Below are 27,240 nucleotides of genomic sequence, written 5' to 3' on the forward strand. Positions count from 1 at the left end.
CCTATCCATACCCCTCATTATTTTGAAAACCTCTATAAGGTCAACCTTCAATCTCTGACGCTCCAGGGAAAATAGCCCTAGCCTGGTCAGCCTCTCCCTATAGTTCAAAACCTCCAACCCTGGCAACATCCTTGTACATCTTTTCTGAACCCTTTCAAGTTTCACCACATCTTTCTGATAGGAAGGAGACCAGAATTGCACACGATATTCCAACAGTGGCCTAACCAATGTCCTGTACAGCTGCAACATGACCTCCCAACTCCTGTACTCAATACTCTAACCAATAAAGGAAAGCATACTAAACGCCTTCTTCAAAATCTTATCTACCTGCGACTCCACTTTCAAGGAGCTATGAACCTGCACTCCAAGGTCTCTTTGTTCAGCAACACTCCCTCAGACCTCACCATGAAGTGTATAAGTCCTGTTAAGATTTGCTTTTCGAAAATGCAGCACACCTCGCATTTATCTAAATTAAACTCTATCTCCCATTCCTCAGCCCATTGGTCCATCTAATCAACATCCCGCTGTAATCTGAGATAACCTCCTTTTCTGGAAAAGCACAGCAGGTCAGGCAGCATTCGAGAAGCAGGAGAATTGACGTTTCTGGCATAAGCCCTTCATCAGGAATGAGGCATCCAGGGCATTTCATACCCTTACTACTCTCTGGGTAAAGAACCTACCTCTGACATCTGTCCTCCATCTATCACTCCTTAATTTAAAGCTACGTCTCCTTGTGCTAGCTGTCACCATCCGAGGGAAAAGGCTCTGTCTAATCCTCTGATCATCTTGTATGTCTCATTTAATTACCTCTCAACCTTCTTCTCTCTAATGAAACCAGCCTCAAATTCCTCAGCCATTCCTCATAAGACCTGCCTTCCATACTAGGCAACATCCTGGTAAATCTCCTCTGAAACCTTTCCAATGCTTCCACATCCTTCCTATAATGCAGCAATCAGAAAAGTGTGCTATACTCCAAGTGCAGCCGCACCAGAGTTTTGTACATCTGCAACATGACCCCATAGCTCCGAAACTCAATCCCTCTACCAATAAAAGCAAATACATCATAAGGCTTCTTAACAACCTTATCAACTTGGGTGGCAACTTTCAGGGATCTATGCACAGGGACACTGACATCTCTCTGTTCATCACATTACCAAGAATCTTAACAGTAGCCCATTACTCTGTATTCCTTTTACTTTTTCCAAAGTGAATCACCTCACACTTTTCCGCGTTAAACTCCATTTGCCATCTCTCAGCCCAACTCTGCAGTTTATCTATGGCCTTTTGTAACCCGCAACATCTTTCTACACTGCCCACAACTCCACTGACTTTAGTGTCATCTGGCAAATTTACTACCCCATACTTCTATGCCCTCATCCAGGTCATTTATAAAATGGCAAACAGCAGTGGCCCCAAAACATCAATAGTAACTGAACTCCAGGATGAACATTTCCCATCAACCAACCTCTGTCTTCTTTCAGCTAACCATTTCTGATCCAAACTGTTAACTCACCCTCAATCCCATGCTTCTATATTTTGTGCAATAGCCTGTCATGGGGAACCTTACCAAACACATTACTGAAATACATTTACAACACATCAACCGCTTTACCCTCGTCCAGCTGTTTGGTCACCTTCTCAAAGAACTCAATAAGGTTTGTGAGGCATGACCTACCCTTCACAAAACCTTGTTGACTATCCCTAATCAACTTATTTCTTTCTAGATGTTTATAAATCCTATCTCTTACAATCCTTTCCAATGCTTTATCCACAATCGAAGTAAGGCTCACTGGTCTATAATTATCAGGGTTGTCTCTACTCCCCTTCTTGAACAAGGGGACAACCTTTGCTATCCTCCAGTCTTCTGGCACTATTCCTGTAGACAATGATGACATAAAGATCAAAGTCAAAGGCTCCACAATCTCCTCCCTAGCTTCCCAGAGAATTCTGGGATAAATCCCATCCAGTCCAGGGGGCTTATTTGTTTTCAAACTTTCTAGAATGGCTAACACCTCCTCCTTATGAACCTCAATCCCATCCTATTTAACTTTCAAATATTGAAAATATCATGGTTGCTATAGGTTGCATAATGTAAGCCAGCCACATTTTCATGGCCCACTATCCTTTGATTGAACTCCTACATGGAACAAGATACCATGGGTTATGATATTATATGCAATCATACTGACAGATCATATTTACCAATTACTTGCAGGATATGAGTCTGATGGAGCTTTTCATAGCCATCGGCATAACAACTATAGTTTCCCATGTGAGTTGTTGTAACCTTGGTTATATATAGAGAACCATCATCACCAAAATCCTGTGGAACAGAATCAATAGTTTAGTGGAAATTATTTAATTAAACTGAGCATCACAGTTTTACACTTATTGCAGTACATATATTTGCAAAACTGATAAATCATGTAAAAATATTCCTGATATAAATGCATGTGATATTACTTAAAAATACAATACTTTATTCACCTCAAAAATGACATTTAGATAAATCTGGGCAACTATTCCACCAACAATAAAAAATGGCAAAGGTACAATCCAAAGTGTTGAAAAAGGTCCAGCAAAGCTCTACATTTATAGCTGTCATTAATCACAGTGGTTATGAATCCACTGATTCTTTTAATATTAAGAGTAAAAGCAATGATTTTTAAATAGCCACTTTGGTGACTGTATATCAATGGAAAGGACTTGCAGAATAGAAAAGAGGTGCTGTAATAGCCGATAGCAAACCTTTCGCAAACAGAGAGAACATATTTTTTTCTGACAGTATTGGATTGTTTTCAACAAAGTTATTTTTTGAGCCAAGCATGTCAGCAGAAAGATATAACACTAGTATACAGATTAAAGAAAATAAAGAAAAATGTAACCATTTTGTTTTCCATTTATTCAAATGAAATTTTTAAATAAAATCTTTTCTGTCTCCATTTCCTTTTCCGTACATTTCTGAAACATACAAACAAAATAACTAATTACTGAACTTACATGCAAAATTTAGAATATAGAAATGGAAGCAATTTTTTAGATGTGTCCAGGAAGGTTTAATGAAACAGTATGTAGATAGTCCAATGAGGGAGGGGGCCATGTTGAACCTGGTATTGGTACCAAAGTTACAGTGGTTGAGGATTTAGGGAATAGTGACCATAATTCCATGAGTTTTTAGATACTTTTGACAAGGACACGAGTGGACCTTAGATGAATGTTTTAAACTGGGGGAAGACCAACTACAACTGAATTAGGCAAGGATTGGAGCATGTAGCTTGGAAGCAACTGAGGGCCAATCGACATTTGACATGTGGGAGTCTTTTAAGGAACACTTGATTAGAGTGCAGAACATGCAGGATTCCTTTGAAAATTCCTATAAGGACAGGAAAGGCAGTATTGGAGAACCTTGAATAACAGAGGAAATAATCAGCATGGTCCAAAAAAAAGAAGCATACCTAATATCTTGGCAACTAAAATCTGATGAATCAATGGAGAATATAGAGAAAGTAGGAAGGATCTCAAGCAGTGAGTTAGGAGGAGGGCTAAATGGGGCTATGATATCTCCTTGACCAGCATTGTTAAGGAGAATCCCAAGGATTTTAAGCATATATTATGAGGAAGAGGGTAGCTAGGTAAACAGTAGGCCTTCTCAAGGATAAAGTAGGGAGGTTATGTGTGGAGCCAGAGGAAATGGATAAGATCCTTAATGAATGCCTTACATCGAATACAAAACTGGTTTCAACACAGAAGACAGACAGTAGTAGTAGAAGTAGCAGACACGAGTGGTGTTCCGCAAAGATCAGTGCTGGGACCTTTGTTGTTTGTAAAGAAATGTAGGTGGTCTGTGTAATAAGTTAGTGGGTGACACTGAAATTGGTGGGATTCATCAATCTTCATCAGTCAAGGCATTGAGTATCAAAGTTAGGGAGTTATGTTGCAGCTGTACAGGACGTTGGTGAGGCAGCACTTAGAGTATTGTGTTCAACTTTGGTCACCTTGTTAATGGAAGGATGCTATTAAAGTGGAAAAAATGCAGAAGGAATTTACAAGGATGTTGCCATAATTCAACGGTCTGAGTTATAAGGAGAGGTTAGACAAGCTAGGACGTTTTTCTTTATAACGTAGGAGACGGAGGGGGACCTTATAGAGGTGTATAAGATCATGAGAGGCATGGATAGGGTGAATGCACGCAGTCTTTTCCCCAAGATAGGGGAATAGAGGACCAGAGGGCATCAGTTTAAGGTTAGAGGGGAAAGAATAAAAGTGAACCTGAGGGGTAATGTTTTTACAAAGGGGCTGCCATGCATATGGAATCAGCTATTGGCGGAAGTACACTAAAGACATTTAAAAGAGATTTTGTGCAAATCATGGATAGGAAAGTTTCAGAATGATATGGGCCTACAGCAAAATGGTGTTAGTGTCGGTGAACATTTTGGTCAGCATGGACCAATTTGGGCCAACAGGCCTTCTCCATTCTGTAGGCTCTATGACTCTATAGATAGTGAGGAGGTTTGTCAAATGATACAGCGGTATATATATATAGATTGCAGACTTGGGCAGAGAAATGGTAGATGGAGTTTAATTCAGACAATTGCAAGATTATAAGTTTTGGAAGATCAAATTCAGGTCCAAATTATCCAATAAATGGCAGAAACCTTTGAAGCATTGATATTCAAAGGGATCTGGGTGTTCAGGTTCACAGATACCTGAAAGTGGGAATGCAGATGGATCAGGTGATCAAGACGGCATTCAGCATGCTTGCCTTCATTGGCTGGGTCATCAATCATAAAAGTTGGCAAGTCATCTGACAGCTGTACTAAACTTTAGTAAGACCACATTTGGAATATTGCATGCAGTTCCGGTTGCCACACTACCAGAAGGATGTGGATGCTTTGGAGTGAATGCAAAGAAGGTTTACGAGGATGTTGTCTGGTCTGGAGGATTTTAGTTATGAGGAGATGTTGGATAAACTTGGATTGTTTACACTGGAAAAACGGAGGTTGAGGGGCGACCTGATAGAGGTTTGCAAAATTATGGTTCCAAGGACAGGGTATAGCTATTACCCCCTGACACCACTGGCAGTTAACATAGTGGGGAAGGTGAACAATTATCTACTTGAGGGGCTGTTTCCACGAATACTAGTAGCAGCAACTGAGTACGTCAATAGATTGGCAGAATGCTAGGTACATCCTGGCTGTCTCCTTGTGGATTTGGAGACCTACCTGACTAGGAACTCTGTGGACCATGAATGGCCCCCAAAAGCAGCAAGAACTGCAAGAACCTAATGATGAGTTCCACCCATTTCCATGGAGTCTGGCATAACCTATTCTAGTGATCCTCACGAAACGAATTCCTCCATTTAGCTAGAAGTGGCCACCAGTTTCAGCATTAATGTTGGGATTGAAGAGCTGTTGGACTTCTTATTGATTGGCAGTTGTTCATTTCTTAACAAGTGTGCAAGCACTGTCGAGGTCAAAACTCCCCACTGGCTAATGGGAGTCTTTGGCTTGTGACTGATCAAAATGGAGAACTGCGGATGCTGGAGGTCTGAAATAAAACCAGGATGTGCCAGAGAAACTCAGTAGGTCTAGCAACATTTGTGGAGAAATAAATAAAGCTAACTTTCTGTGTCTGATCTGACTCTTCTCTGGAACTGAAGGGGGCTGGAAAATGGTGGTTTTACACTGTTGACCAATGGAGAGGAGGAGCAAGTGGGACAGATACTGAGAGTGTCCAGAGCAAAAGAGAAAGGGAAATAGAGGATGGCATGGAAATAAAGGATATAGGTGCATAATAAGTGTTAATGGTCAGCATCAATAGTCAAAAATAGTTTAGCTTTCCACAGGGCAAAGCAATGCAAAGAAGGTGTATGTGTGCACGTGTGTGTGTGTGCACGTGTGTGTGTGTGTGTGTGCACGTGTGTGTGTGTGTTTGTGTGTATCTGTGACCTTGAGGGATAGAAGAGAGTGCTCAAGCTGGCACATAGTGGCATTCAGAATACGGTACTATGCCTCTACAAATCATTGGTCAGATCACATTTGGACTACAGAGGGACCTTGATTATATGACATTAGGTTATCCGAATATTGGATTATCCAGCAAGATCGCAAGATCCCAATGCTTGGCTAATCTATGTTATCCGGCATTTGATTATCTGGAATTCAATTAACTAAATTAAATACTCCCTGCCCGAGTCCTTCCGATAATCAAGGTTCCTCTGTATTGTGTTTTAGGTATCTTAGTTAAGGAAGGACATTAAAGGCGTGGAGAGATTTCAAAGGAGATTTCCTAGAATGAAGAATTTTGGACATTAAAAAAAATTAGAGCAATTAGAAAATTAAGAGGTGACCTTATTGAGGTGTTCAAAAATATGGAAAATTTTGACAGTGGAATGATGGATATTCTGCTTCCACTAGCTGGTATGTCAGTAACTGGAGGTAACAATTTCAAGATTGTTTGCAAGAGAGCTAAGACTGAAATGAGAACATCTTTACTCATAGAGCTGTTAAGATTTGGAATGTGCTGCCTGGGAGACTGGTGGAGGCTTCAAAACAGAACTGGATATATATAATAGAAAGTGATTAATTTAAACGGCTACCTAGATGGGCTGGAGAGTGGGACTAACTGGTGACTTTTTGGGAGCCAGTATACAGACACAACAGGTAAAATGGCCTCTTTCTGTACTTTAAAACTCTATGATTCAATCTTCCCAATTATTCATCTACATGACCCTCCAATCACCACTGGTCCTGCATATGGTAGAGGCTCCACATTCTGCACAGGACTATCAGTCAGCTCAGAACCCATCAAATCAGAAAGGAAGTAAATTACCCTTCATGCCAAGGTATTCCCAAACATTTCAAAATAGGAAGTCTTGAGTACAAGCAATTAAGGAATGACTGAGGAGCATAAACCCAGTTGGGATTCCATGATGAACCAAAGTTTACGAGATCTTCTTGGTCTCAACTGAACCAATTAAATCTTGCCCTTACGTCCTTTCATTCCATGATTTCTTGTTCTAGATTCTATCCTACCAAATTTTACAAGCATGCTCTGTCAAAGTAGCACTCAGTTATTTTGTGAACACAATTATCATTCTGATTCTAAGCATGTTCACATTATCTCCATTTATCCATCCACCAGTTTTTCCCAGTACAGAAAGTATACAGTGTTGTTCTGAGGCAAGGGAATGGCTTCTCCGGGACTGCTTAGGGTCAATGGACTGGGCCACATTCAAGAACTCAGTGGCCAACCATAAATAAATACACCACTACTGTCACAGTTTTCATAAGTAAGTGCCGAAGAAATAAATCTGAATGCTTCCCAACCAGACATGATGGATCCACTCCCTACTACTCAGCCTGGAGCTCGGTGACCAGTGGTACTCCGCAGGGATCGGTTCTGGAACATCTGCTCTTTGTGATTTTAATAAATGAGTTGATGAGGAAGTGGAAGGATTGGTTAGTAAGTTTGCTGATGACAGGAAGGTTGGTGGAGTTGTGGATAGTGGCTGTTGTAGGTTGCAACAGGATGCAGAGCTGGGCTGAGAAGTGGCAGGTGGGAGTTCAACCTGGAAAAGTGTGAAGTGATTCATTTTGGAAGGTTGAATTTGAATGCAGAATACGGGGTTAAAGACAGGTTTCTTGGTAGTGTGGAGGAACAGAGGGATCTTGTGGTCGAGGTCCATAAATCCCTCAAAGTTGTCACCCAAGTTAATGGGGTTGTTAAGAAGGCGTATGGTGTGTTGGTTTTCATTCATGGGGGGATTGAGTTTAAGAGCTGTGAGGCTATGCTGCAACTCTATGAAGCCCTAGGTACATCATGCTTAGAATACTGTGTTCATTTCTGGTTGCCTCATTATAGGAAAGATGTGGAAGCTTCAGGAGGGTAAAAAGGTGATTTACCAGGATGCTGCCTGGACTGGAGGGCATGTCTTCTGAAGAAAGCTTGAGGGAGCTAAGACTTTTCTCATTGGAGTGAAGGAGGATGAGAGGTGACTTGATAGAGGTGTACAAGATGATGAGAGGCATAGATAGAGCGGATAGCCAGAGACATTTTTCCAGGGTGGAAATGGCTATCACGAGGGGGGCATAATTTTAAGGTGCTTGGAGGAGAGGTTTAGGGGGGATGTCAGAGGTAGGTTCTTTACACAGAGAGTGGTGGGTGCATGGAATGCACTGCCAGCAGTGGTAGTAGAGTCACATACATTAAGGACATTTAAATGACTCTTGGATAGACACGTGGATGATAGTAAAATGAAGGGTATGTAGGTTAGTTTGATCTGAGAGTAGGACGAAAGGTCGGCACAACTTCGAGAGCCAAAGGGCCTGTACTGTGCTGTACTGTTCTCTGTTCTACTGAAGTCCAAGTCTGAGGCAACCATATTGGGTAACTCTGACCTGTACAGGAAATACAGGTACGACCTTTGTAAGGCCATCAGAGATACCAAAAAGCAATACCAAACTAAGCTTGAAACCCAGACCAACCACACGGACACTGATCGTCCGTGCCCAGGGTTATGTGACTTAATGGGCTCCAAAGTGAAGTTGAACAGAATTGCGGTCAATAGTACATCCCTACCTGATGCGTTCAATGCATTCTACACTGGCTCTGAACAGAAGGTCAGTGAAATGTCACCTATCCCATCAGCCTCAGATGCACCTGTACCCATGGTCACTGCCACAGATGTTAGATTGGCCTTCTTGCAAAAGAAAGAAAGTGACTGGCCCAGACAGAGTCCCCAGCCATGCACTCAGATCCTGTGTGGAAGCATTCACAGACATGTTTAACCTCTTCTTATTACTGTTACGATATTTTGGCTTTAAGAGGCGCATTTTGAAGATTCATTTGAAGAGCCATTTTAAGGTAGTTATTGAGCAGTCTACCAAAGCTACTAAACAGCTTGTGTGACCTTGGCTCTTCTTTTCAAAGTTAGAACAATAGAAGTAGACTGAGTGGGTGTGGTCGAGCTCCCGCACAATCAGGATTTTTAGTTTTAATTTTCAGTAGTTGTTGCTGGGGACTCAGTAGGGTTGGAAGCAGTAGTAAATCTCTCTAGGCCGATACTCTCTCTCAGAGTTTTCTCTTGATTTTTTTGTCTCCTGGATTGCCGGACTTGCATATGAGACAATCTGTTTTCTGAATTTTCCTTTTTGCAAGGATGTGTTTATGGGACGTTACTATGTTGGAGCAGTAACTTAGTAATAGTTACAATATCAAGCATTCCCCTAAGCTTTCTTACAGCATTGTTATTCTAGTTCCTTCTTTCTTTTGTTGTATTTTAATTATAGTGAATGAATTTTTTTTGTTTGTTTTGCTTTAAATCAAGTAGTTTGACCAATCGAATTAAATCTGGAATGCAGCATCTTACACTTTACTTTTGAAATAAGAAAATGTTAGGTTCTAATAAATAGTTAAAGTGTCTATTATTCTGTTAAATCTTCCAGTTGTTATTCCAATTTCATCTTTATTTTGTTGTATTTTAACACAGATTTCAGCAAAATAAGCATTTCCTATGTTTAGGATGGCACAGTGGCTCAGTGGTTAGCATTGATGACTCACAGCACCAAGAACCCAGTCTGATTCCAGCCTCAGGGTAACTGTCTGTATGGAGTTTTCGTATTCTCCCTGTGTCTGCGCATGTTTCCTCTGGGTGCTCCAGTTTCCTTACACAGACCAAAAGATGTGTGGGTTAGGGTGGATTGACCCTAAATCACCCCACAATGTCCAGGGTTAGAAGGATTAGCCATGGGTAATGTAGGTTCACAGGCGTAGTGGAGGTCTGGGTGGGTTTGTTGTTTGGAGGGTAAGTGTAGACTTGATGGGCTGAATAGTCTTGAGCTGTACTAGGGGTTCTATGATTCTCTGATCAACCATAGTGGATAATTGAAGTGATTTTTGCTGTAAATCCAATAGTTTCACCAATCAAATTATGCCTGGAATGCAACATTTTATATTTACCTTCAAATTAAGACAAGATATGGTCCAGACTATCTTGTGAGTATTTGGAGGGGATTTGGTGTGGTCCATAACAAATTGGGTGCTCTTGTTTGGATCAAAATTTCTAATTCCGAGTTGAATTTTGGATTATTGGGCACAGAGGCAGCCCATGGTCAGTGTTAGGGTCTATGATTTCGGGTGCGGAACCCGTTTGGTTTCAATAGGATGTGCCTCGTGTAGTAATGACTCTTTCACTCAGAGTTTCCTGGAGGTGAAAGAGGTCACTTTGAGAGTTTTACAGAAAGTGAGAAGGCAAGGCTTTCAGAATCAGCAAACAAGCTAGATTCGGGGTTGTCTGTGTCTGAAAGGAACGGGGATGGTTGTGGCAACTTTGCAACATTTATAATTGCCAGGACTGCCAGCAGAATCTTCAGAAATGGCTAACATTCTATTGAAAATGAGGCAGCTTGAATTGTGATTAAAAACAGAGGAAGGGCAGAAAGAGATTATGCTTGAACTTCAGAAGCTGGCAATTCGAGAGGAAGGTCGAATTAAAAGGGCACTGGTGAAGGTAGAAGGTAGGCTTAGTGTAGAGGGTAGTGTAACCATAGGCCAAGTGGGGAGCTGTCTAAATATGTCCAAGGGTTGCCTATGTTGGATGAGAAGGATGTCGAAGCTTTCTTCATTTCATTTGAGAAAGTGACTAAATGAATGAAATAGCCGGTGACCATGTTGGTATTGTTAATCCAAACAAAGTTGGCAGATCGAGTGAGGTATTTACATAACTATCAGAGAGGATATCTGGGGAGTATAATGAGGTGAAAAATGCCATCTTAGGTGCACATGAGCTAGTACCAGAAGCCTACAGACAACATATCAGGAGGGAACCTGGTCAGATGAACATTGAGTTTGAAAAGATAAAACAAAGTCATTTTGACAGATGGATCAAGGCATTGAAAATAGGTCAAAAGATATAATGCGCTTAGAGAGATATCATTTCGTATGTGTTCAAATATTCACGTCTTGAAGTAGTGAGAACTCATGTGGAAGAGCAGAGAGTTAAAGCTGCAAGATTAACAGTGGAAATGGCAGATGGTTATTGGTTGGTTCACAAATCAAAGTTTGGCTTCTAACATCAATTACAGTCTGTGAGGGATAGAAACTGGGAAAAATAAAACTTCTCAGGTGATCAGAGAACAAGCAATCTCTCTGAAGATAAGAAAGATAGATTACCACAGGGTGAAAAGGAAACCCATGAGGGGGATGAGAAGTAAAACTGCTCAGGTGTTTTCAGTGCAATAAAATAGGCCACATAAAGTTGCAGTGCTGGTAGTTTATAAAAAGCACTGGGAAGATGGATATGGCAAAACAGGACAAGCCAGTGAGTTTTGTTGAAGTGGTAAAGGAAAGTACAGTGGAAGCTAAAAAGCTGTAAAACATGAGCAAGGGTTGGTTGAGAAGCAGGTGCCAGATTTCTTCAAATAATTTACTTGGGGGGCAAGGTTTACTCATATATGCCAGAAGGAGCAGGTAAAGAAGTTAAAATTTTAAGAGATGTGGCAGTGAATGGCCAGGTTGATCTCATTGACAATGAGATTCTTGACTGGGGTCATTAACCTGGACCAATTAGGGAGGCCAGGCTGACAGACATAAGCAAGGAGATTCAGAAGGACTCCCCAGTCCAGGGACTGGCTCTGACTGGCTGGTCACAGCCCATGTACAGTGCACATGTAAAGAAAGGGTGACTTAGTGACAGGATACTGGACCATGTGCAGTTATGTCAGGGAACAAGTCATTCTTTGATGTCAAGTGGTGAGGAGATGTGTAGTTCAGAATGATTATTGACAGGAAAGCTGGCAATGCATGGAATTCATGGTCAAATGAGTTGTGTTCCCATTATATGGAGTGAGGTTGGAGAGTCTGGTGAAAACTCCTGAAATGGTGGTAGGACTAATGGGGAAATTCTCAGTTCCGGGAACACCAGTTTATCCTTAGCAATGATACAATTGAATCACAAGTGAGAGTGGTTCCTACTGTGATAGAAGCCCAGTGAAAAATCAAGCAACTGAGGTGTAACAGGGAAAATGTCCTGGGATGGTGAAAAATGCATGATAACAACGTAACAAAGCCACATGTTGAAGCAGGGTGAGAAGTCAGAGAATAAAGATAAGAAAGTCGAAGTCTAATTATCAGAGAACATGTTTGATCAAATAATTCAGGAAAAACAACAAACAAGAACAGATGGAGGACAAAGTGGATATTTTTAGTTTAGATAAATTAATTAAATTACAATGGCAAGATGAAAAACTAAAGCAGTTGTATCTAAAATCGCACACAGAAAAAGAATCCGAGTATATCTTAGAATGATACTATCTTAAAATCAAATGTTTGATGGAGACCATCAGATATTCAGGTAGATACAAATTGCCAGAGGTTCATCAAGTTGTATGACCAGTGGATTATAGAAAGGAGGCGCTGCAGGTAGCACATGAATTAAAACATAGGAGATCATTTGGGAGTAAGGAAAACTCAAGCCAAAATACAAAAATGTTTTTATTGGTCTGGTCTGCATGAGAACGTGGGTGAATTTTGCTGGACATGTCATGCATATCAAGTAATTAGAAATCCTCAGGTGTGATAAACCACCACCCTTAATACCTATTCTCACAATTTACAAGGGATTAATTGTGGAGTATCCCTACCTAAAACAAAAAGGGGGAATCAGTATTTGTTGACCATAGCGATGTGTCTACTAGATTTCCAGAGGCCAGTCTATTACACAATATCCTTGCTGAAAGGATTGGAGAAGAGTTACTCTTTTTTTACTGGATACAGACTGTCCACAGAAATACAATCAGATCTAGGGTCACAGTCTACATCAATGTTATTCTAGGAAGTCATGGATTGCCTAGGAATAAAACAATTCAAATCCACTGCGTACCATCAAGAATCATTGTGAGCATTAGAACAGTGGCATTGAACTTTAAAAACTATGTTGAGAGCTTACAATCAAGACGAACCAAAGGATTGGAATATAGAAAGTCCATTTGTACGTTTTGCAATTGGGGATGCATCAAATTAACCTATCAAGTACAATCCATTTGAGTCAGCTTTTTTGGGTCTGGGGGGAGAGGATCATTGAAGCTAATTAAGAAGAAATTGGTGAGTCACAGTTCAAAGGTCACACATTTAGATGATGTGTCAAATTTTAGGGTAAGATTAAACAGAGTGGGTGAGTTGGCGAGACAGCATTTAAAAGTATTCCAGCATGTAATGAAACAGGAATCAGACAAGAAATCAAAAATTAGCAATTTTGGTAGTCTTAGTGTTACTTGAGGTGGTAGTTGAACCTTTAAAAGCAAAGATTAGTGGGCCTTATCAAGTCAAAAGGAAATTGAGTGAAGTGAACTATTTGATAAGAATGCTAGGTAGAAATAAATCTCACAGAGTATGTTATGTGAATCTGCTCAAAAGGTATTTTGACAGGGAAGGAAAGCAAAAGGAGACTGTGTTATTGGTTACAACACAGAGTGAAGAACCAAGTTCAGAGCCTTCTGAATTGGACATTCCTCAAATTAAATTGTGTTATAAAGATGTGGGTGTACTGTACCTTTAAGAGATTTAAAAGCTGGTAGAGCTACCTGACAGCACCAAGTATTCTCAGTAAAATAACAACGTAATACTTGGTCGAAGGTTAAATTAATCGATTGCCTGGAAAAGACAAAAACAGATTTGAATTTGGCCAATCAGTTTGAATTATACTCTGAAAAATGCCAAATTCTGATCGAGTTTGAATTGAGTATATTGACAATCTTAAAAGCCAATGACACAATCCGATGCTGGGAGTATAAGACCGGGGAAAATTGAACAGTTGTAAGGAGAACTGCCAAGCTACCAGCATATAAAAAGATTGGCTGAAAAATAGCTCTCTTAAATTTTCCTTTATTGATTACCTTTATTGATTAGTAACCTGTAAAGCAGAATCCCCAAGAAGAACAAAGACCCAAATACAGAGGATAACCGAATGCTGCCTGGTTTTGAGATAAGAAGTTTTGTTTCGTAAATCGTAATTGGTAGTTTTATCGGACTAGTATTGTAGAAGGGATGGTAAAAGATAGGTTAGAGTTTGAAATTGTAAACAGCTATTAGTTAATTATTCTCTGTTATACTTTAAGAAATAAACTTGTTAATTTTTACGTTTAAAATAGTTCTTGGCATATCGAATTTTCATGAATTACTGCACAGGATAAATCTTTTCTGTGTTGCTGGTTTTAAGTTAAGTCGGAGAGTTTGCCCCATGTCGTAACAATTGAACAATGAGGAAGTTCTCAAAAATAAGTGACTGAGTTAACTTGTAGAGGAAAATTGAAATGACCTGAAAGAGGTATTAGAATCATATGGGGAAATATGTGGGAAGAAGGCTGGGAAGTACTAACCTAATTACACATAATATAGAAATAGGAAATGCTGTTCAATTAAGTGACATGCTTCTAAACTTGATCCTCTGAAGTTGGCACAGGCTGAAAAGGAGATTGAACATATGCTCAAAAACAACATAATTGAAGTCATTTGGGTCAGTAAATTTGCAGATGATACGAAGATTGGTGGAGTTGTGGATAGTGAGGAGGGCTCTTGTCGGCTGCAAAGAGACTTAGATATGATGCAGAGCTGGGCTGAGGAGTGGCAGATGGAGTTCAACCCTGCCAAGTGTGAAGTTGTCCATTTTGGAAAGACAAATAAGAATGCGGAATTAAGGATTAACGGTAGGGTTCTTAGTAAGGTGGAGGAACAGAGGGATCTTGGGGTCTATGTTCATAGATCTTTGAAAGTTACCACTCAGGTGGATAGAGTTTGTAAGAAGCTCTATGGTGTATTAGCGTTCATTAGCAGAGGGATTGAAATCAAGAGTCGTGAAGTGATGTTGCAACTGTACAGGACACATTTGGAGTACTGTGTGCAGTTCTGGTCGCCTCACTTTAGGAAAGATATGGAAGCTTTGGAGAGGGTGCAGAGAAGATTTACCAGGATGTTGCCTGGAATAGAGAATAGGTCGTACGAGGATAGGTTGAGAGTGCTAGGCCTCTTCTCATTGGAACGGCGAAGGATTAGGGGTGACTTGATAGAGGTTTACCTTTAAGCGGCAATTGGATAGGTACATGGATGGGTGCTTAAGCTAGGACAAATGTTCGGCACAACATCGTGGGCTGAAGGGCCTGTTCTGTGCTGTATTGTTCTATGTTCTATGTTCTAAGTCGATTGCAGCAAATGGAGCTCACCTATAGTAATGGTGCCAAAACCAGATGGTGCCCAATGACTGTGTGTGGGCTATCGCAAAGTCAAGGCAGTTACAAAATCTTATTTCTGTCCTATTCCATATTTGGAAGGCTGTTTTGAGAAGGTGGGACAAACGACTAATATTTCTAAGTTGGATTCACCGGCAGGGTACTGACAGATATCTTTATCCAAAAGAGCGAGGACAGTTTTGGCTTTCGTTACTCTGAATGGACTGTACTAGTTTAAAATCATGCCATGTTGTATGAAAAATGTACCAGCCATATTTCAAAGATTATCCTGTCGCCACTCTACTCACACTCTTTGTATGTATCCAGGAAATTAAGTTGACACTCTTAATTACCTGGAATTATCTTGCCATTAGCTTTCCACATATGTATTTTACAAGTTTGCCTGTGCGCTTCCCTTCACTTCCCATGATGAAGGAGCAGTGCTCTGAAAGCTTGTGATTTCAAATAAACCTCTTGTCTACAACCCAGTGTCATTGGATTATTGACTTTGTACTCTTGCAAGAAGACGACGAGAAGGTAGAAAGACCAATTGGGTATTTTTCGAGAAAAATCATCAACAGAAGTATTCCACGACTGCAAAGGACACCTTGAGTTTGATGTTGTTACAGTTCACTAGTTATATTGAGGGTAATGTGTCTGAGACAATTGTAGATATTAATCATAACCACTTAAGGCTTTTGGAGAAATTTAAGGACAAATGCTTCAGACAATTTAGATGGAGCTCATTATTGCAGCCATCCAATTTAAAAATTATACACATGGCACGACAAGAGATTGTTTGTTGCCACTTTGATGAAGGAACAGGGAGACATTCAAAGGCAGGATAAAAATGAACTGAAAACGACATTAGTAGTGAATGTTTGAATGCTTAGACTCAATGTAATTCTGAGAGAAGTTGAAGATTTGCCAGGGTGTCAGTGGTAGAGGGTGTGAATCTTTATAATAATGGATATAATGCCAATCAAGTAGCTGCTTTGTAATGTATGATGCAAAGTTTCTTTATTGCTGTACTTATCCAGCCAGATGGAGAGCGCTCCATCAGACACCTGGCTTGTGCCTTGCAGATGGTGGAGTAACTTTGGAGTCAAAAGATGTATTACTTTCTGAATACCCAACCGCTGACCTTCTCTTGTCATGTTTATGTGGCTGGTCTAATTACATATCAGGCATTCTAAATTAACAGAAACCTCAGCTTATTGATGGTGGAGGATACAGCAATAGTAATGTTGAGTTTGCACATTCGCCCTGTGTCTGCACAGGTTTCCTCCTGGTGCTCTGGTTTCCTCCCATAGTCTAAAGATGGGAAGATTAGGTGCACAGGCAATGCTAAATTGCCCATAGCGTTCAGGGGTTGGTGCAGAGTTACATGGACAGGGTTGGGTGTGGGTCTGGATGGGATGGCCTTCAGAGGGTCAGTGTGGACTAGATGGGCTGAATGGCCTTCTTCCACACTGAAGGGATTCTGTAAAAAGAGAGGTGATTAGCCTCTTTTTTGTTGGACTTGTATTGCACAAGTATTATTTACCACGAACTACACGTCTAGATCAAGTTACATGTGAGAAAGGACTAATTTGTTGTCTTCAGAATCATAAATGGAAGAGAGCACCATGTAATTCGCAGTAAAATTTGGTCTCATGGAAATGAGATAAAGCAGGTGGACATGATTGGGCCTCGGATACTGCCTTAAAAATCTCCAGTAGGACTGTTCTTGTGTTGACATGATTGAAGTTTAGCAAACACCATCATATTACCCAGTGCTTGATTCCCATTGACTTCAATTTTCTAAGAGCTGTTAATGATGCACTTGATCAAATGCAACGTGAATGTCAAGAGCAATCACTCTTTTCTTTCTCTAAGGAGTCAAATCAATGAATATAAAGATAGGAGTAGGAAGAAGCCACTCAGCCCTTCGAGCCTGCTCTGCTATTCATCATGATCATGGCCGATCATCCAGTTCAATAACCTGATCCTATTTTCTCCCCTAAACCTTTGATCCCATTTGCCCCAAATGCTGTATCTAACTGCCTCTTGAATACATTAAATGTTTTGACATTGTTTTGGGGGCAGCATGGTGGCTCAGTGGTTAGCACTGCTGCCTCACAGTGCTGGGGACCAAGGTTTGATTCCAGTGTTGGGCGACTGTCTGTGGAGAGTTTGCACAAACTCCCCGTATCAGCGTGGATTTTCTCTAGGTGCTCGGGTTTCCTCCCACAATCCAAAGATGTACAGTTTGGGTGAATTGGCCATACTAAATTGCCCATAGTGTAGGTTAGGTGCATTAGACAGGGCAAATGTGGAGTAATAGTGTTGGGGAGTAGGTCTGGGTTGGGATACACTTCGGACGGTCACTGTGGATTTGTTGGGCCATTCTTGATGAAGAGCTTATGCTCAACACATTGACTCTCCTGTTCCTTGGATGCTGCCTGACTGCTGTGCTTTTCTAGCACCACAATCTTTGATTCTGAACTCCAGCATCTGCAGTCCTCACTTTCTCCATGTTGGGCCAATGACCTGTTTCCACACTGTAGGGATTCAACCACTTCCTGTGGTAATGAATTCCACAGGCTCACCACTGTTTGGGTGAAGCATGTGTCCACATCTCTGTCCGAAATGGTCCTCAGACTGTGATGCCTGGTTCTGGACATACCCACCATCGGGAACATCCTCCCTGCATCTACCCTGTCTCTTCCTGAAGGTGGCCCTTTATAACATTGCCAATGTCACCTGGTAAAGTCACTACAGTCCCAGAGGCACAGTGCACAGTTCTCTTTCCTCAGAGATGGCGCGATTCTTCAGGTTGGCCGGAGTGGGGATCGGTGGGGTTGAGAAAGAGGGACTTTAATTAAAATTGGGAAGGTACCTGGGAACCACCAAGGGCCAAAAGGACTTTGGTGCACATGTACACCGATCCCGTAAGGTATTTCTTAAGAAGGCATATGCTATTTTCCTTTATGCACTTTATTCATGTTTAAGATCAAGGAGATTGCACTGGAATTATCTAAAATATTGATCAGGTTACAGTTCAACTATTACATGAAGTCTGGAATTCACATATGGGAGGGATTTGATAGCACTGGAGACTGTTCAGAGAAGGTTTACAAAGATGTACCCCGGGGTATGAAGATAGATTGGACAGACTGGGTTGTTTTCCTTAGAGCAGAAGAGACTTTGAAAAGTTGCAGAAGTAACAGGGTTGTTGTCATGGGTGACTTCAACTTCCCTAATATTGATTGGAACCACCTTAGTGCAAATAGATTGGATGGAGCAGATTTTGTCAGGTGTGTCCAGGAAGGATTCCTGACTCAATATGTAGATAGGCCGATTAGAGGGGAGGCCATATTGGATTTGGTGCTTGGTGACGAACCTGGTCAGGTGTCAGACCTCTCAGTGGGAGAGCATTTCGGTGATAATGATTACAACTCCCTGACCTTTACTATAGTCATGGAGAGGGATAAGAGCAGATGGCATGGGAAAGTTTTTAATTGGGAAAGGGGGAGTTACAATGCTATTAGGCAGAGATTGTGGAGCATAAATTAGGAACAGATATTCTCAGGGAAATGCACGACAGAAATGTGGACGTTGTTCAGGGCTGTGAGTCCTGGATAGGTTGGTCCGACTGTGGCAAGGAAGGGATGGTAGGGTGAAGGAATCTTGGATGACAGGAGATGTGGAACATCTCATCAAGAGGAAGAAGGAAGCTTATTTAAGGTTGAGGAAGCTAGGATCAGACAGGGCTTTAGAGGGTTACAAGGTAGCCAGGAAGGAACTGAAGAATGGACTTTGGAGAGGTAGAAGGGGGGTATGAAAAAGCCATGGCAGGTCAGATAAAGGAAAACCCCAAGGCATTCTATATTTTTGTGAGGAACAAGAGGATGGCCAGAGTGAGGCTAGGGTCACTCAGGGATAGCGGATGGAACTTGCGACTGGAGCCAGAGGAGGTTGTTCCTGAGTACGTTGCTTCAGTGTTCACGAGTGAGAGGGACAACATCATTTGTGAGGACAGTGTGTAACAGGCTGACATGCCTGAACAGGTTGATGTTAAGAAGGAGGATGAGCTGGAAATTTTGAAAAACATGGGAATAGATAAGACCACTGAGTCAGATGGGATATACCCAAAGTTACTTTGGGAAGCAAGGGAAGAGATTGCTGCACCTTTAGCGATGATCTTTGGGTCCTCACTGCCCACTGGAGTAGTACCAGATGTTTGGAGGGTGGCAAATATTATTCTGTTGTTCAAGAAAAGGTATAGGGATAACCCTGAGAATCTCTCCACCCCGCAGAGTCCTTGCCTTCAATCCTGATGAAGGGCTTTTGCCTGAAATGTCAATTTTTCCTGCTTCTTGGATGCTGCCTGACCTGCTGTGCTTTTCCAGCACCACTCTAATCTAGACTCTGATCCCCAGCATCTGCAGTCCTCACTTTTGCCTGGGAATCACAGAACAGTCAGTCTTATGTCAGTGCTGGACAAATTATTGGAGAGGATTCTGAGAGACAGGATTTATGATTACTTGGAAGAGTATTGTTTGATTAGAGATAGTCAGCATGGCTTTGTGAAGGTCAGGTCATGCCTCACAAGTCTTATTGAATTCTTTGAGGATGTGACAAAGCACATTGATCAAGGTAGAGTAGTGGATGTGGTGTATATGAATTTTAGCGAGGCGTTTGATAAGGTTACCAATGATAGGTTCATTCAGAAAGTAAGGAGGCATGGGACACAGGGAAATTTGGCTTTCTCGATACAGACTTAGCTTGCATTTGGAAGACAGAGGGTAATAGTAGATGGAAAGCATTCAGCCTGGAGCTCAGTGAACAGTGATGTTCTACAGGGATCTGTCCTGGAGCCTCTACTCTTTGTGATTTTTATAAATGACTTTAAAGAGAAAGTGGAAGGCTGGGTTAGTAAGTTTGCTGATGACATGAAAGTTGGTAGAGTTATGGACAGTGTGGAGAACTGTTATTGATTGCAACTAGACATGGGCAGTGCAGAGGAAAAGAGGGATCTTGGGGTCCACGCCCATAGATCCCTCAAATTTGCCACCCAAGTTGATAGGGTTGTTAAGAAGGTATATGGTGTGTTGACTTTCATTAGCAGAGGAATTGAGTTTAAGAGCCACAAGTTTATGCTGCGGATGACACTAAGGTCGGTAGGGTTGTGGATAGTTCAGAAGGATGTTGTAGGTTACAGAGTGACATATACAAGCTCCCATCTGGGCTGAGAGGAGGCAAATGGAGTTTAATGTGGAAAAGTGTGAGGTGATTCACTTTGGAAGGAGTAACAGGAATGCAGAGTACTGGGCTAAGGGTAAGATTCTTGGTAGTGTAGATGAGCAGATGGAGCAGAGTGTCCATGTACATACATCCCTGAAAGTTGCCACCCAGGTTGATAGGGTTGTTAAGAAGGCATATGGTGTGTTAGCTTTTATTGGTAGAAGGATTGAGTTTCGGAACCATTAGATCATGCTGCAGCTGTACAAAACTCTGGTGCAGCCACGCTTAGAGTATGCGTACAGTTCTGGGCACTGCATTATGGGAAGGATGTGGAAGCTTTGGAGAGGGTTCAGAGGAGATTTTATAGGATGTTGCCTGGTATGGAGGGAAGGTCATACGAGAAAAGGCTAAGGGACTTGAGGCTGTTTTTGTTGGAGAGAAGAAGGTTGAGAGGTGACTTAATTGAGACACATAAAGTAATTAGATAGGCTGGACAGTGAGAGCTTTTTTCCTCAGATTGGTGATATGCTTTAAATTGAGGAGTGATAGATATAGGACAGATGTTAGAGGTAGTTTCTTTACTCAGAGAATAGTAAGGGCGTGGAATGGGTTGCTTCCAATAGTAGTAAACGCGCCAACTTTTAGGGTATTTAAATGGTCATTGGGTAGATGTATGGATAAAAATGGAATAGTGTAGGTTAGATGGGCTTCAGATTGGTTTCACAGGTCGGTGCAACATCGAGGGCCGAAGGGCCTGTACTGCGCTGTTGTGTTCAATGTTCTATAAAGCCCTGGTTAGACCACACTTGGAACATTGTGTTCAATTCTGGTCGCTTCATTATAGTAAGGATGTGGAAGCTTTAGAGAGAGTGCAGAGGAGATTTACCAGGATGCTGCCTGAACTGGAGGGCATGTCATGTGAAGAACGTTTGAGGGAGCTCAGGCTTTTGTTACTGGAGTGAAGAAGGATGAGAGGTGATTTGATGGAGGTGTACAAGATGATGAGAGGTATAGATAGAGTGGATAGCCAGAGACTTTTTCCCAGGGCGGAAATGGCTACCACAAGGGAGCATAATTTTCAGGTGATTGGGGGAAGGTTTAGGGGAGATGTCAGAGGAAGATTCTTTACTCAGAGAGTGGTGGGCATGAGTAAAGTGAAGGTTAGTTTGGTCTTAGAGTAGGATATAAGGTCAGCACAATGTTGAGCACTGTACTGTGCTGTACTGTTCTATGTTCTATGAGACTGAGAAGGGACATAATCAACATGTATAAAGTTAGAGGATCAGAGATACGATAGAACTTTGCCGCTTAATGGGGGGGATCAATGACTGAGGGGATCCCTTTGGGGTAAGGGGCAAAACACTGTGAGGAAATCCTTTTCAAGGGACACAGGATGTGGGCCAACTGCTTGAAAATTAGATTAGAATTGCTAGGTGGCTCTTTTTGACAAGCACTGATGCGGTGAGCTGAAGGGTCTTTTTTCTGTGTTGTAGATCTCGGTGCCTTGTTGACTAACCTCAGCCAGCATGGCAATAAAATCTATATTGTTGGTATCACTCTCCTTTGCACACCTGCAAAGTGAACAACCAAAACTGGTATCACTGATATCACATTACAGGTTATTAAGAGTAAGTAAATTGGCCAGTAATTTCCCAGACAGGATTTATTCTTTTTTTTAATGTGCACAACATAATTAAGAAATTATCTATGCTGTTGACTGGATTCCAGTGTTTTGGCTGCATTAGAACTGTTTAGCTCGACTACATTAATGGGTTGCATTAATTTTCATATAAAATTGAAACAGAACAAGGGATGACCTTTGAAGTAATGTTTCAAGGCAGGGCCTTCTGGCCATTTCGGCACCTCGGCCTTTACAACCTCTCTTCAAAAACACCCAGGAAAGGGTCACCTTTTTAAAGTGACAGCATTGTCACAAAGTACCTCACACTCATCCCAAATGAGTTCCACTTGCCACTGATCAGCTCAACTGATCGGCTCAATATCCTCCTGTAAGCTAAAGTTATCCTCCTCACTACCAAACCAATTTTCATGTCATCCCCCAACTTACAAGATCAACCCTCCCAAAACTAAGCCCAGTCCTCTGGCATTGCTCCTGTTGCCAGAGTGGAATTGAAAATTATTGTCATCCACCCCTGCCATTTTTTTTTTCCCTTGTCTCACTCAACAGCGTGGGATATGATTCATCCAGCCCTGGATATTTTAAGATTGCCAGACTACTTAGAAGATGTGGTCTTATTCTTTTTTAAGCCTAGCACAGTACTCTTCCTTGATTTCTATGCTCACATCATTTCCCCCATTAGCCGGAGATTCATTTAGAACCTGACCCATGTCCTCTGGTTGCATGCACAAATTACCTCGGTGTTCCTTCACAAACATAGAATATAGAAAAGTACAGTGCAGGAACAGGCCCATCAGCCCATCATATCTGGACTGACCATGATGCTATTCTAAACTAATCCCATCTGTCCGCACATGGTCCATATCCCTCTGTTCCTTGTCTGTTCTCCTGTCTGAAAAAAATCCCTGGCTAAACCATGGATGACAAGAGATATTGAGGCTTTGACCAGAAAAAAAAGGAGGCATGTCTAAGGTACAGGCAGCTGGGATCAAGGGAACCCCTGGAGGTATGTAGGGAATATAGGAGTTTACTACAAAAGGAAATCTAGAGGGGAGAAAGGGGGCACGAGATAGCTTTGGCTGAGAAGATTAGCCCGAATCTCAAGAGATGTTTTGTACAGTAAAGGAAAAAGAATAACCAGACAGAAATAGTCAAAACCAAAGTGGGCATGTATGTATGGAGCTGCAAGAGACAGGCGTGGTTCGCAATGACTATTTCTCCTCTGTGCTTAATTTGAAGAATGATATGAAGACATTGGAACTCAGCAAAGTTAGTGGTAATATCTTGGGGACTCTACTGTCCATATTACAGCAGAGGAGGAGTTGGACATATTAGAATGTATGAAGGTGGATAAATCTCCAGGTCCTGACCAGATATAATGAAGAACCCTGCAAAAAGGCTGGAGAAGAAACTGAAGGGACCCCGGGTGATATTTTTGCAGCATCATTAGCCATGGGTGAATTCCTGGAAGACTGAAGGGTAACAAATGTTGTGTCCCTATTCAAGAAGGGCTGCAAAGAAAAGCCTGGGAACTATAGAGCCGTAAGCCTAGCATCTGTGGTGGGTAAGTTACTTGAGAAGATTCTGAGGGATAACATATACATGCATTTGGAAAGACAGGGTTTGATGAGAAAGAGTCAGCATGGCTTTGTGCGTGGGAAATCATGCCTCACAAATCTGTCAGAGTTCTTTGATGAAGTCACCAGGAAGGTTGACGGGGATAGGGTGGTAAACATAGTGTAGATGGATTTCAGAAAGGCCTTTAATAAGGTTCCACGTGGTAAGGCTGCTCTGGAAGGTTAGATTGCACAGAATCCAGGGACAGCTGGCAAATTGGAGACACAATGAGCTTGACGGTAGGAAGCAGAGGGCAATAGTGGAAGGATGCTTGTTGGATTAGAAACCTGTGACTAGTGGTGTCCCTCAGGGGTTGGTGTTGGGCCTATTGCCGTTTGTTATCTATATCAATGATTTGGATGAGAATGTACATGGCATGATTATTAAGCTTACATATGACGCTAAAATAGGTGGTACCGTGGACAATGAGGAAGGTTGTCAGAAATTGCAGCATAGAGTCAGAGAGTAATACAGCATGGAAACAGCCCCTTTAGCCCAACCTGGTCCATGCTGACCATGGTGTCCACTCAGCTAGTTCCAATTACCCAATTTTGGTCCATATCCCTCTAAACTCTTCCCATCCATGTACTTCCACTTTTTAAATGTTGCTCTTGTACCTGCTTCAACCACTTTCACCCACAACTTCCACCCCGCCCTCAAATTCACTTGGTCCATCTTGGACATTTCCCTCCCCTTTCTTGACCTCACCATTTCCATCTCCGGTGACACTTTCCATCTGGACATTTACTACAAACCATCTGTTATGACACGGGGTAAACCCTTCTGTTAATTTAAACCAGACACACAAAAAAAGCTCACTTCGCCTCGTAATCTGTAAAGGTATGAGTGACAAAGAACTATCCAAAATTCCACGATTTAAAGAAAACGTTAACAATTTATTCATTAACTCCAAAAAAACATTAAACAACAACTATCTGCACTGCAAAACTCCTTTATCCAATTGATTTATCTACCACCCACTCTACAACAATCTACTGATTTGATAAACCCCCAGTAAGATTTACAAAAACATCAAGTTTCAAAACCTGTCGATCTTCCCTTTCTAGATTTCTTGGTTTCTTCTAGTGGGGTGGCACGGTGGCTCAGTGGTTAGCAATGCAAACTCACAGCGCCACAGACCTGAGTTTGAATCCAGCCTCGGGCAACTGACTGTGTGGAGTTTGCGCATTCTCCCCGTGTCTGCGTGGGTTTCCTCCGGGTGCTCCGGTTTCCTCCCACAATTCAAAGATGTGTAGATCAGGTGAATTGGTCATGCTAAATTGCCCAAAGTGTTTGGGGGTGTGTAGGTTAGGTACATTTGTCAGGGATAGTAGAGTAATGGGGAATGATTGGGTGGGGTACTCTTCAGAGGATCAGGTTGGGCTGAAGGGCCTGTTTCCACACCATAGGCATTCTATGATTCCTTCCTTCAGTCTTCAGCTGCTCAGGTCTTTCATAGATACAGGTACCTTTCAGAGAGTGAGTCTGCAGGCAGTCTGTATTGGTGCTCTTTACCGCTCTGGCTAACTGTTCAAAATGCCTGATTTTTGAACCTCAAAATATCGGATCATCTCATTGGTTTGATGTCGTCAAAATAATAAAAGATTTGATTTGGCGTTTGTATCCTGGGGCATAATTTAAACTGATTGGCTCAATTCGAATTTTTGTGGGACATAGCAACCCAGCTCAGCTATTTGTTTCACAGCCAAATGTTACATTTTTAAAAGTTTTTAGCACACTCTGTACTTGCAGTCAGTCACATGACAGGCTTACCAGGTTTTCAACTTTCTTAAAGATACAGCCCACACCTCCGACAAGCCTCTCTCACCACCGAACCCCCAGGTACCCTTCCCCTGCAACTGGAAAATATGTAAAATGTTTTGGCACACCACTCTCCTCACCTCCACCCAGAGCCCCAAACAGTCCTTCCAAGTGAGACAGAGGTTCACCTGCCTCTCTTCCAACCTAGTTTTCTGCAACAGTATGGTCCCAGTATGGTCTTCTCTACATCAGGGAGACCGAATGTTAACTTAGGCAACGGCTCACTGAGCATTGCAGCCGGGCCCGCAGGGGTCGACCGGACATCCCAGTCACCATCCATTTCAATTCCCCCAATCACTCCCTTTCTGACATGACCATCCTTGGCGTCCTCCATTGCCAAAACTAACCTCAGCTCTAATTGGAGGAACAGCACCTTATCTCCCATGTGGGCACCCTACAGCCCGGAGGATTCAAAATTAAGTTCTTCAATTCTAAATAACCTCCCGTCCCATCCCCCAACTCCCTTCCCAGCCTCTCCCCCCTCCTTCTACTGCTCCCGGGTCACCAAGCCGATTCATCCCTCCCATTGACCAAATAAGTCGTACCTTCTGCCTGTCTTCACCTATCCCCACTTCACCAACCTGCCCCTACCTCTTCCTGTTTCTGCAGCTCTCCAAACACCCACCCCTAGTCCTGAAGAAGGGTAACACCCGAAAAGCTGACATCGCCACCTCCTGATGCTGCCTGGCTTGCTGTGTTCTTCCAGCCTCCTGCCTGTCTACTGTGGATTCCAGCATCTGGGGTTGTTTTGGTCTCTAACCACTTTTCCTGGCAGCCCTTTCCATACACAGGGTACAAACCATGCCCTGTGTGGGAAGTTGCCTCTTGGGTCCTTCTTAAATCTTTCCCCTCTCACCATAAACCTGTGCCTTCTTGTTTTCAATTCCCCATCCCTGGGAAAAAGATATATACCCGTTCTTTCTTTGGTCCTCATGATTTTATACACCTCAATAAAGTCAGCACTCATTCCCTACATTCCAAGAAAATAAAGTCCTACTCTGGCCAACCTCTCCCCTTACCTGGCAACGTCCTCTAAATTTTCTTTGCAATCCTTCCAGTTTAACTATGGATTTCCTATAACAGGGTGACCAATACTGTACACAATGTTCCAAGTGCGGTCTCAGCAATGACTTATACAACTGTAACATTACATCCCAACTCCTGTACTCAATGCCTCGACTAATGAAAGCCAGCATTGTAAATGCCTTCTTCATCACCTGGTCTACCTGCGACGCTGCTTTCAACAGACCATATGCTTTTACTCTTCAGTCTCTCTGGATCTTGATCAGCTGGGGAAGTGGGCCGAGAAATGGTAAATGGAGTTTAATTTGGATAAGTGTGAGTTGTTGCATTTTGGCACGGTAGGAGTTTCATGGTGAATGGTAAGGAGTGTAGTGGAAGAGGGGGGCCTTGGTGTTGAGGTTCACACTTCTCTGAAAGTGGAGTCATAGGTAGACAGGGCAGTGAATAAGGCTTTTGGCACACCGGCCTTCAGCAGTCAGGGCACTGAGTATAGAAGTTGGGAAGCTATGATGCAGTTGTACAGGATGCTGGTGAGGCTGCACTTGGAGCATTGTGTTCAGTTTTGGTCACCGTGCGATAGGAAGGATGTTATTAAACGGAAAAGAGTGTGGAAGAAATTTGCAAGGATGTTGCCAGCACTGAAGGGACTGAGTTATAGGGAGTGGTTGGACAAGCTAGAACTTCTTCTTT

At 42.1% G+C, this 27,240-nt stretch overlaps 1 protein-coding gene across 3 annotated transcripts in view; it reads right to left on the reverse strand.

Moving 5' to 3' along the window:
* Positions 1-27,240, reverse strand: part of fstl5 (follistatin-like 5) — a 534,185-nt gene that overhangs the window by 119,527 nt on the left and 387,418 nt on the right. For all 3 annotated transcript variants that reach the window (XM_043698761.1, XM_043698740.1, XM_043698750.1), the window contains exon 8: positions 2,203-2,323. In XM_043698761.1, the coding sequence (XP_043554696.1) occupies positions 2,203-2,323 (121 nt within the window). The remainder of the gene's footprint in view (positions 1-2,202; positions 2,324-27,240) is intronic.

The sequence above is a fragment of the Chiloscyllium plagiosum genome, chromosome 1 (genome assembly GCF_004010195.1).
Source record: "Chiloscyllium plagiosum isolate BGI_BamShark_2017 chromosome 1, ASM401019v2, whole genome shotgun sequence".
NCBI lineage: Eukaryota > Metazoa > Chordata > Chondrichthyes > Orectolobiformes > Hemiscylliidae > Chiloscyllium > Chiloscyllium plagiosum.